Raw genomic sequence first — 12,200 nt, forward strand, 5'->3', positions numbered from 1 at the left:
TAAATCATGATAACTGACTTCTGAGTGCCAAGAAATTAACATCCTTAGAACACTAAAACAGGGCAGATATATAATGTGAATTTGTGTGTTTTTATATTATCTAACTATATTATTATTGTATTATATTATTATTATATTAGTATCTAACTATATTATTCTATATTATTATCTAATAACTATATTATTATCCTACATTTTATATTATTATATGAAATATTTTATAAACTACATTGTGAAGGCTGAGAATTTATAATTACTATAGCCTATTAATCAAGGAAGAAATTATTTTTATAAATATACTAAAAATAAAACTAGGAATCTCATCGGTGATTTATTAACTATTCTGTAGATATTTCTAGTTAATGTCTTTAGATAGAGTTCACATTCTTCTTGTCATTTTTCTTTGTCTTTCCCTCTTGCTCATACATACATATCCCACCCTCATAAAACCCCACAGTAGTCTTCCATTATTGACACGAAGTACTTGAAAAGTCTTCAAATAGTAAATAAAGCGTGGTTAAATGTGCCATGATAAAGCAGGTCCATTTACTCAGTTTTGTAAAGATTAATACTGTAGTTTTATTGGACCCTTAACTAACTGGATTATAATGCCATCATAATCTCTAGAAATCTAAAAGTTTTCTGCGATTAAGTCACATTTAGGAAAATTACAGAGCAAAGTCGTAGGTTTCCATTGGGCAACATGAGCATGACTTGAGAAGTGAATTAGTAAGATGCCTTGAAATCCTTTCACCAGAAGTGCTGGTACTCCTTCCAAGGTGTGCTTTTTATTTTTTTTTAAGTTTATATATTTATTTTGAGAGCAAGAGAGAGTGCAGGTAGGGAAGGAGCAGAGAGAGAGAGTCCCAAGCAGGCTCTGTACTGTCAGCACAGCCTGACACAGGGCTCAAACCCTCAAACTGTGAGATCATGACCTGAGCCAAGATCAAGAGTTGGACTCTTAACTAACTGAGCCACCCAGGTACCCCCCAAGGTGTTCTTTTTAAAACTATGAAAAATTCATTGAAATCCCAGTCTAGGAAAATTATCTAGCAGAAAGAAATGGTCCATTAGAGTAAAATCAGTTTAATGAAATATTGTCCAACTATTAACCTTTACGGAATGGTTATGGAACCTGTGGTAATGCAAGAAAATACTTGTGGCGAGTAAAGGACACAGGAGGTAGTTGTTACGTCCATAATGAAGATGTAACATGGCCACATGAAATAAAATGTCCACACAAAAGAAATACTATAGAACATCCAGTATTTCCAGGAGAATGTCATAGGAAAATCTTAGGAAAAGCATAAAGTTGCACACTGAACAAAAGACTTTTCTGGCAATTAGGTATATACCAGAAATCCAAAAAATTTTTAAATGAAGGGTGCCTAGGTGGCTCGGTCAATTCTTGATCTCAGCTCAGGTCTTTATCTCAGGGTCATGAGTTCAAGTGCCGCAATGGGCTCCACGCAAAGCATGAAGCCTACTTTAAAAAAATAAAAACAAAGAAATATGCAAGAGAATTATATCAATTTATTTTTCTTGCTGTTCCTAAAATCCTATGATCTCTTTAAATCTGTCTAGCATCTCTCATATTATTATAACATTATAAGTGCCAGGAACTTAAACTACAGGTTTATGTACACTCTGCCACTTTAAAAGTCAAGTACTTAATTTGTTCAGAATCTAACAAAATACTAACCTCTTGAAAAAGAATTTATCCTTGGGGCACCTGGGTGGCTCAGTCAGTTGAGCATCTGACTTCGGCTCAGGTCATGATCTCACAGCCCGTGAGTTCAAGCCCCGTGTCGGGCTCTGTGCTGACAGCTCGGAGCCTGGAACCTGCTTTGGATTCTGTGTCTCCCTCTCTCTCTGCCCCTAACCCACTCACATTCTGTCTCTGTCTCTCTCAAAAATAAATAAATATTAAAATAAATAAATAAATAAAATAAAAAAGAATTTATCCTTTAAAAAAAGAAACTCAAATCTGAAATTATATGGCAGTTGCCCTTCTGTATATCCATCACTTTTCCCATCTGCCCCTTACCTAGGACTTGTGAGAAGCTCATATGATTTCTAAGGACGTGGGAACAGAGAACCTTCTGTTCTCATTGCCTACATCCCCTCTATTCAAAAAGGCCCTCTCCAAATTCCCTTCGCCCCACCAGAATGAAGTGACTGATGAAAAGTATTTAGTCAACCAAGAAGAGTTTGGGCCATAATTTTTGTTGGCAACATAAAAATGCTAAACAAAGAGTGTTAATGGTGATTTGAATAACACACATACCTAAATTCTCCATATCAACTAATTTCTCAGCAAACTCTTTGTTTTCCTACTGTAGAGAGAAACTTATTCTGTGAAGTTACTTGTTTTGTCTTAACTCCAAAAATTAAATCCTATTTGTTTTTTCTGTGGTTTGATTTTCGCTCTTGCGTTCCTCATATATGAGAAAAGGCCAGGATTTATTCTTAACAGTAAACAGTCTTTGTCATGATTTAGCTTCTAGCAGAAATGAAGATGGAGAAAGAGTTCTTTCCTGTTGGGAGAGAAATTGCTGGAATTGTGTTAGATGGTAAGTTTACAGATATAAATATCTATTTATTTTCTAAAATGAAAGAATTAAATGGTAGCTAATTGGTTTACCAGTACAGAAAATTACATATACTTCCTCAAATGTGAAATTTAATTATACAGAAATGTTTCCCTTTTTTAGTTAAAAAGAAAAATGGAACTTAATTGGTGTTTTATAATTGAAGAGCTTATTAGAGTTTAGTAAATATTTAGGGATTATGTGTTTAAATCCATGAGTAATCATATGGAATAGAATGATCAACATTGTTCTTTTTATGATATTTACAAACCATAATTTGCCTGTGTAAGTGGGCTTTGGGCCAAATTTATAATAGAAACTGTATTCACATTCAATTTGTTATGTTTGCCTAAAATTGAGCATTTAAAAGTTAAGCAGTTTGCTCATGCAAAAATGGGTTCTTGGGAGAAATAACCAGTAAGATTTTATGGTCGCCTTAAATTTAAAAAAAAATTGTTTCTAAGTTTTATTTAATAAATAATGAGTAAGTAGTGGTCTTAACATGCAAGACAGTAAGCCTAAGTATTTGAGATCGTTGTTTTTAATGTTTATTTATTTTGAGAGAAAGGGAGAGTACACATGCACATGTATACACGTGCAGGCAGGAGAGAAGCAGAGCGAGAGGGAGAGAGAGAATCCCAAGCTGGCTCCACACAGTCAGCACAGAGCCTGACGCAGGACTTGATCCCACAAGCCGTGAGATCATGACCTGAGCTGAATCAAGAGTTAGATACTTAACCAACTGAGCCACCCAGATGCCCTGAGATAATTTGTTTCTAAATAGATCTATGTTTCATATTCATTGCTAATTGGTAGTTCATGATCAGTCAATATGTTTGCTCTTTCTGCATATGTGAATGAATGAATGAATGAGTATATAATGTGGGTTCGACTATTTGAGTTTTACCTGTGATTTTAATCTATAATATATTTGACTCTTCCTCAATGTTTTCTTCAGATATAGCTAAAATACAATTTCTTCTTTCTTCTGCTCAGAATGTAGGAAAGTAAAAGTAAAAATTTTAACAGCTAGAACATGATGAGTCATTTAATTCATTCATTTATTCATCTGACATTTAGTAAGCATTTGCTAAGCGCTTGGGATATTAAATAAGACAAAGTCCCCTGCTGTCAAAGAATTTACTATCTAGGGGAAAGACAGATACATACATATGAGCAGATTATTATGAAAGCTCAGAAGAGAGATACCCAACCCTGCCAGAAGAAACAGGGAAGGCTTCTTGGGTAAGTTAACCAGACAGCAAGGAGGAGAATCATTCTCAACACAGAGGATATCATGAACGAAGACAGAAGCAAGTAGTCATGTGATGCATTGTAAGACTCTGTAGAGTTTGGTATTGCTAGAGCAAAAGCAAAGTTCTGGGCAGGAGTCGGAGGCAACATACTTGGCAACAGAGAAACATTGTGTTAAAATTCTCCTTTAAAAACAGCAGAATTAAAGATAACAAAATATTTTAATGATATGAACACTGATTCCTTCCCCCCAAAATATGAAGCAGGAAGGTAGACAAGGGCTAGAGCCATAATGAGCTTCATATGTCAGATTGGGTTTTAGGGAGATTATTGTTGTGGCCATATGAAGGGTACTTTTGAGGCTGTAGGCAAGAGGACTGGTTGAGGCATAGACTAACAGGCAACAGATGACAAAGTCCATAAACTAGACTAGACAGTGGTGGCAGAGGTATGTGTCCACGAAATACTGAGGAAATAAAGTCAGCAGGACTGAATAATTAACTGCAACAGGGAAATAAAAACAGGTTTAAGAGCCAGGAGTGATTTACCCGATTCTGGTTAAGGTATGAATTGGTGCCACTAATTGAGAAGAGAATAGGATCTGATTTAGAGGAAGATGGTAAGGAGTGTGACGGAAGCCAATTGAAAAAGATGAGAGTGATCCCAGGAAGACTGCACAGCAGCAGAAGGGAAAGGGAAAGGAAAGGGAAGGGAAAGGAAAGTACAGTGCATCAGAAGCCGCAAATACTAAGGGATGTTGGTGCAGGAGGGATCCAAAGAAAGAGCAAACTGTGAAAAGAGGACTTAAAAGTAGGAATATCAAACTTAGGGTATCTCGTGGAGCACCAACAGATGATTTCTGGAACTGTCTTGCTGCTGTCCAGCCACAGAGGCCACTTCCAGATTTCCAGCTTCCATCTTCCTTCCTTGAACTATCTCAGTTTCGGTGTCTGGTAACGAGGACTAATAATGCCTACCTCGTGGGCTGAATGCCTACTACAAGTAGGCATTCAATGATGTTTGGGGTTTCCTCTCCTTTCTTCTTGTAACTATTTGAACAAAAATATTCTAAAGAATTGACTGAGAGGCGCCTGGGTGGCTCATTCAGTTAAGTGTTCAACTCTTGGTTTCAGCTCAGGTCATGATCTCACAGTTTGTGGGTTCGAGCCCCACATTGAGCTGTGTGCTGACAGTGCAGAGCCTGCTTGGGATTCCTCTCTCTCCCTCCTTCTCTGCCCCTCCTCCATTCGTGAGCTCACACATGTGCTCTGTCTCCCCGCCCCTCTCAAATTAATAAATTAAAAAAATAATAATAAAAGAGGAGGCCAAGGTTGTTGTCCTTTAAAAAAAAAAAAAAACAGAAGAATTAACTGTAGAGGCTTTTTCTCTACATGTGCAGAGAAAATGTAACTATCATTTCTGTGTAGTTCCAAGAAATCTCTTGGCACCAGTGTGAATTTATTTCTATTGTAATCCCAAATCAAAGTAATTTTATGCATGACTCTTACCAGAATCTGCCATTGTATGTCTGAGGTTCTGCAACTAAAATAATGATAGAAGATTGGGCCAGCCACAGGAGGGGTGGAAAGCAGTATAATCCTCATAAGAGTTGTGGAGTCAATTATTTTCCTTCATCCTTAGCTAAAGAGAGAGACATCCTTCTCTGTGGTGTCAACAGCCACATGACCCAGATTTTATGGAGAATTATGTGGAGAATCCAGATTTGAAGTACTCTGTTCTACAGTATTTATAGACCATCAAAGTGCCCTAGAAGTTCTTGGCCTTTCCTCGGAGTCAGTGACTTTTTTTTAATATAAACCCATGGATTTGTTTCAATAGCTAAGTAATTGAGTAGTATTTAATAACCTCACAATACGAATTGTTAATTTTCTCCCCTCTTTAGTTGGAAACAAGGTATCATTCTTTCAACCAGATGATGAAGTCGTTGGTAAGTTACAATTTATAGCCCTATTTCAAGTCCAATCTATTTTACTGTCATCTCTTCTTTTTCTGAGACAGTTATTAATGTTTATTGTGTCCCCTGCTTTGTATGGAAGAATACATATATCCTGACTTTTTGGAATTTGCTTGCAGATATCCATCAATGAAGAAAATTGGGAATTCACTCTCAATAACAGAATATTTAAAACTTTCTTTTTTTTTTAATTTAATTTAATTTTTTAATGTACATCCAAGTTAGTTAGCATGTAGTGCAATAATGATTTCAGGAGTAGATTCCTTACCCTCTAGTTCCATTCACGTTAATACTTTCTAATATTTGACTATTGAACAATATTGTAGATGGAAAGATGACCATAGTTGATACTGTGGTTGGTACCGTCCTTTCTTGACAGGACCCCAGCCTGTGGCTAGACTGCAGACTCTGAGAAATGCAGTCACAGGTCACCTGTTTGAAGACTGCTGTCTGCCAGGCCATATGGAGGCCCTGCTCTCCATATCCAGCTTGCATTTCGCGGAGATGCTCCCTCTCTACTCTTGTAAAACCAAAATTTTACTGGAAACACTTAGTTTATTGGCTATTTTAGAAATCCAGAGTGAACACTATTTTGCAAATATATATATTTATACTATTCTATCCTAACAGTCACACAAACATATAAAATATGACTTTAATAGTCTCAAAAATTAACCCTTTCTCTATGGAAAAAGATTCATAGGAAGATATTCACCTAAACTGAGAAAATATTTTACTTTATGGCTTGCTTGAAGTTGTTGAAAACAGATTTGTAGAGAGGTTTTCATCAGCTTTTTCTGGTATTGCCTTTGACTCCTATGTTTCTTGGACTATTTATTTCTGTCTTTCATATCTTTATTTGTCCAAGAAGTCAATGACAGTGTGTTACTCAAGATTCTTTTTATAAGAGACCAAAAATAAAATCAAACTAGGGTAGAGGAAATGAGATTTTACTGGAAGTGTACTAGGGTGTCTTAAAGAACCAAACTGTGGGAAGGTAGCTATTCACCAGGGACAATTTTAATGAGGAACCAGATGCCCCCAAGACTCTGACTTGGCTCTGTACATTGGCCACTGCCTTTACCATCACTCCAAGGTGAAAGAAGAGGGAGTAAAAGATAGTACAGGTGATGAGCATGCATGACAGAAAATGAACAATCCACTTCCCTTCCATACTTCTGAGGTCTCTCCCTTCCCCACACTAGTAATGACTGGAATCTTCCTCAAAATTCCATTGAACAAAATTTAGACTAATACCAGCAACTCATTAGTAGCGAATTCATTTTGAGATTGTTTCCCTGAAGTTTCGCCTGTTAATTTCCAGGAATTCTGCCACTAGATTCTGAAGACCCCGGGCTTTGTGAAGTTGTTAGAGTGCACGAGCATTACTTGGGTACGTGCCAGTCTTTTGCAGCCCATGTAAGTCTTACGTCTTTGATGCGTGGTGTTTAGTAACATTGTGTTGTATTTGCATCTACCTTGAGTAATAAATAACTGTTGGCTGGTCACATGAACACTGCTAGCTTATATTAATATCAGTAAAATTCATATTCAGACCAAACAATATATAGACCTTTAAGTTTTACTTACACTACCATGGACAGAGATTTGAAAAGTGGTTTCTTTCTTGACTCTGAAATTATATCCCTGATCAGAATCTTTTTTTTATTGAAGTATAGTTGGCATACAATGTCATGTTAGTTTCAGGTGAAGAATTTTTGTTTTTTTAACTTCTTATTCTTGGTTGTCAATTGAACTTAAAAATATACAAAAATCTAAGGGCTCCTGGGTGGCTCAGTCAGTAGAGCATGTGACTCTTTATCTTAGGGTTGTGAGTTCAAGCCCCATGATGGGGGTAGAATGTACTTTAAAAAAATTAATTTCAGGGGTGCCTGGGTGGCTCAGTTAAGCACCCGACTTCAGCTCAGGTCATGATCTCACAGTTTGTGTGTTCGAGCCCCGTGTTGGGTTCTGTGCTGACAGCTCGGAGCCTGGAGCCTGCTTTGGATTCTGTGTCTCCCTCTCTCTCTGCCCTTTCCCTGCTCATGCTCTCGCTCTCTCTCTCTCTTTCTCTCAAAAATAAATAAACATTAAAAAAAATTTTTTTTAATTAATTTCGAAAGGCATTTTTCTGGAAATCTGGGGCCTATGCTTATTTATATGTGTACTAAACCTAGATAATGGAGCCAAGTATGTGTCTTCCTTTGAATGATACAGCTCACTTTCAGATACCATGCCATGAAAGTCTTTGATCCATAGCTATTTTGATGCTATGCAATTTGAAAATTGAGGACCATCACTAGCTTTTTTACAAGTAACTGTACTATTTTTGATCCCAGAATGTCGTTGGGCCTTATTTCAGCTATCCTTTTGAGAACCTTGTAACTGTGGAATCAACTAAAACCTTTCATTTGGATTCCCAGGCTTGAGTTTTGACTAAGTTCCCTAAATTAAATTGGTATAGAAAGTTAAGTATTGAAGAAACGAACAAAATAAGGCCCATTCTTTTAGCTGTTGCTGAACACTGGAGAATTATAAAATGGACCAGAAGGAGCAAAGCAAATTGGAACATTAGTTTCCTAGCTATAAAGCTTAAACCAAGACAAGCAACCCACACAAAAGACCTTTTATTTTCCTACAAATCAGGAATATTATAGTCCAGAAATCCGTTAACATCTATAAAGAATACAATTCCAGATATTCCTTAAGAAAGAAAATACAGTAAAATGTTTCTTTGAAAGAGGAACTTTCAGAATGGCCACTTACTGTGACAGCTTGTCTTTGGGCAAGACACTGGACACATTCACCAAACTAGATACCCTCTAAGCCCTGTTGCAGCTCCAACAAAAGAGGAAATAATTTCAGTACAGTCCCTGAAGATTTGCTGGAGGAAATATTCAGTGTAGCACAACTCTTTTAGTTTCTACTAATTCTTTAGTGATTTTTTTAAATGAAAGTTCAGCACCCAGTCACCTTCAAATAAGTCTGTTCTGTCACCACACCAAAGAATTAGGTTCCAAACAGCGTCCCCAAAATGCCTTATTAATCATTTTACAGAATATTAAAGTTAAGAAGCTGAGTAATTCTTCCAGCTCTTTTGTGCTTTCAGTTCTTAAGACATTTATGTCAAAGAATAATTTTTTTCATTCAAAATTTGGTACACATTTTCTGCATTATTTTATTAGACCTAAGATAGAATTGAAATTGTAATTCTTGGGTTTGATATGCTGTTGTTATGGTCCTTACATGGCTCTTTTATTTATATTTTCAGTGTCTATAACATAATAAACACTTGTGGATCATCACCTAACACAAAAGCAAGAACCTCAACATTAAACCACATGTAACCATGGAATGTTACACCCTTTGCTATCTAAGTGTAGTTTGATTACTGTTAGCATTTTTTAAACGACTACGTGTTTGATTTCTTAATGAAAATACAGGTAGCCCTAATTCTTAAAATGGGAGACATTGCCCAGAAACAAAAATAAACTTCATGTATCTTGAGCATGCACTGTGCGAGTAGATGTACTTTAGAGTCAGGCATTCACATTTATTAGCTATATGGCCTCAGACAAATTAATTACCCTGAACCGCATTTTACAATCAAGAAAATTGGGAGAATAGGTACCTTTAAGAGTTTGGTAAAGAATAAAGTACCATGTGTGATACCATCTGGTGCTCTATTTTAATGCCTTGCCTGTCTGAACATTTTCAGCGTGTATGCGTAGGTACTCTCTTGCCCACTAGATGGCACAGCGTGTATGCGTAGGTACTCACTTGCCCACTAGATGGCACCATTTGGTAAATGCAATGCTCACTGTCCTGTACTGTACCATCTCAACTTTTGAGGAAAAACATTTGAAAGAGCTAGTAAAGACTAGGGAAGTGTAATAAAGTTGACCTTAGGCGCCCACATTTGGGGGCATCTGGGTAGCTCAGTCGGTTGAGCGTCTGACTCTTGATCTCGGCTCAGGTCATGATCCCAGGGTTGTGGGATCGAGCCTTATGTCAAGCTACACACTGAGCATGGAGCCTGCTTGGGATTCTCTCTCTTTCTCCCTGCACCCCTCCTCCGCCTGCGCTCTCTCACTCTCTCTCCATAAATAAATAAATTTTTTTTAAAAAATCACATTTGGTGTACAGCATAAGAGCCTAATGATTAAATGTATTAAGGAACAGCTTAATGATCAGATCATATAGAGGTCTTTAAACTATATTAGGAGTTTGCATTTTGCTTCAAGTGTGTTGTTAAGCCATTGATGAATTTTAAACAGATCAATGTTAGCATGTTATTTATGTTTTTAAAAGATCATTCTGATACTTCTGTTTTCCAAAGCCACCATGAAAGAGATTGAAAAGAAGTTATAAAGTTGAAAATAATATTTATAACACATAAACAAGTGAATGATTCATCTAGAATATATTTTTAAATTCCTATAAATTAGGGGCGCCTGGGTGTCTCGGTAGGTGAAACATCCAACTCTTGATTTCAGCCCAAGTCATGATCCCAGGGTTATGGGATCAAGCCCTGTGTCAGTCTCCACACTGAGCATGAGGCCTGCTTGAGGTTTTCTCTTTCTCTCCCTCTACCCCTTTCACACATGTGCTCTCTCTATGATAGATAGATAGATAGATAGATAGATAGATAGATAGATAGATAGATATTAAATAAATTCCTATAAATCAATAAGAAAAGACAAAAATAACAGAAAAATTGATAAAACACTTGAACAATTACTTCACAAAAGGAATTCCAGATGGCCCAGAAACACAGAAGGGTGCTCAGTGTTAGCAGTAGTGAGGGAAAAGCAAGTTGAAGTCACATTAAGAAACCATTACACAGCCACATGATCGGTAAGAATGTATACTAATACAAGGGGTTGATAGAGACGTTCACAGTAATAGGAGTTCTGTTTACACAGCTGTGGGAAAATAAATTCATACAGCCACTTCGCCAGTATGCAGTAAAGTTGAAGGCAGTATACCTGTAACCTGGGATTTCCGTTCCCAAGTAATAGCCTAGAGAAAACCCATGCAACAGCATAACACCATCTTTTATATGACAGCGTGCTCAGCAGCATTGTTTATAACTGCCAACAACTGAGAACGACACAAATGCCCCAAACTGGAAAGTGGGTCACCAAATGAACGTGTTTTCATGTAGTGGAATGCCATAAAACACCCTAAGAATGAAAGCACTGCAGCCACGTTTACACAAAGGGGCATGTCTTAAAAACAATGCTGAGGGGAAAAGCAAGATAGAAAAGAATGCATATGCTATGATTCCATTTAGATAAAGTTCAGAAACAGGCAAAACTAAATGACACTGTTTAGGAATGCATACTTGGGTCATAAACTAGGAAGGTGAATAAGAAATGAAGTTAGAATGGTGGCAGCCTCTGGCCAGAGAGACCAGGCTAAGGCTGTTGGGGTGTGGGCTGTTAGGGTGGTGATTACTTGTATATTTGCTCTGTATTTATTCATCCATCTGTACTTATGTTTCATGTACTTTATTGCATATGGTTTTTTTAATGTGTAATTCTTTTTTTTTTTTTCATGTTTATTTATGTTGAGAGAGAGAGAGAGAGAGAGGGCATACCTGAGCAGGGGAGGGACAGAGAGAAGGAGAGAGAGAGAATCCCAAGCATGCTCCGTGCTATCAGTGCAGAGCCCGACATGGGGCTCAAACTCACGAACCATTAGATCGTGACCTGAGCCTAAATCAAGAGTCAGATGCTTAACCGGACTGAGCCAGCCAGGCGCCCCTGCATGGGTTTTATTTCAGAATATAATGTTTAAAAAATGCACACACATACCAGCTCCTATGCTGAGGGTGCACTATGTATGGGTGAGAATGGAACTAGAGAAACCGAAATGTAGGTAAGGATAATAGGAGTAGAGGCTTGGGCCAGCACCAGGGTGGGAGCCAGAGATGGAGAGAAACAGAGATCCAGAGATCCAGGAAGCAGAATTAATGGGACTTGCAAACTGATTGTTTACTCTTGTTCTTTCTGACAGTTCACAAGCCAGAAAAAGTTACATGGACAGAAGCCGCTGGAACCATTCGGGATGGAGTGCGAGCCTATACGGCTCTGCATTATCTTTCTCATCTCTCTTCTGGAAAATCAGTGCTGATAATGGATGGAGCAAGTGTAGGTGCTAATAGTTCTGTTAAGAAACAGATCAAAATTGGGGCACCTGGGTGGCTCATTCGGTTGAGCGTCTGACTCTCGGTTTCAGCTCAGGTCATGATCTCACATTTTGTGAGTTCGAGCCCCACATCAGGCCCTAAGCTGACAGCATGGAGCCTGCTTGGGTTTCTCTCTCCCTCTCTCTCTGCCCCTCCCCCACTTGTGCTGTCTCTGTCTCTCTCAAAA

General features: G+C 37.7%; 1 protein-coding gene across 3 annotated transcripts in view; it reads left to right on the forward strand.

The window, feature by feature from the left end:
• Window positions 1-12,200, forward strand: part of CRYZL1 (crystallin zeta like 1) — a 33,551-nt gene that overhangs the window by 11,193 nt on the left and 10,158 nt on the right. For all 3 annotated transcript variants that reach the window (XM_019420243.2, XM_053903113.1, XM_053903112.1), the window contains 4 exons: window positions 2,501-2,573; window positions 5,749-5,793; window positions 7,145-7,213; window positions 11,842-11,975. In XM_019420243.2, coding sequence (XP_019275788.1) covers window positions 2,501-2,573; window positions 5,749-5,793; window positions 7,145-7,213; window positions 11,842-11,975 — 321 coding nt within the window. The remainder of the gene's footprint in view (window positions 1-2,500; window positions 2,574-5,748; window positions 5,794-7,144; window positions 7,214-11,841; window positions 11,976-12,200) is intronic.

This window comes from Panthera pardus, unplaced genomic scaffold (genome assembly GCF_024362965.1).
Source record: "Panthera pardus isolate Hobbes unplaced genomic scaffold, ASM2436296v1 HiC_scaffold_16, whole genome shotgun sequence".
NCBI classification, from domain to species: Eukaryota; Metazoa; Chordata; class Mammalia; order Carnivora; family Felidae; genus Panthera; species Panthera pardus.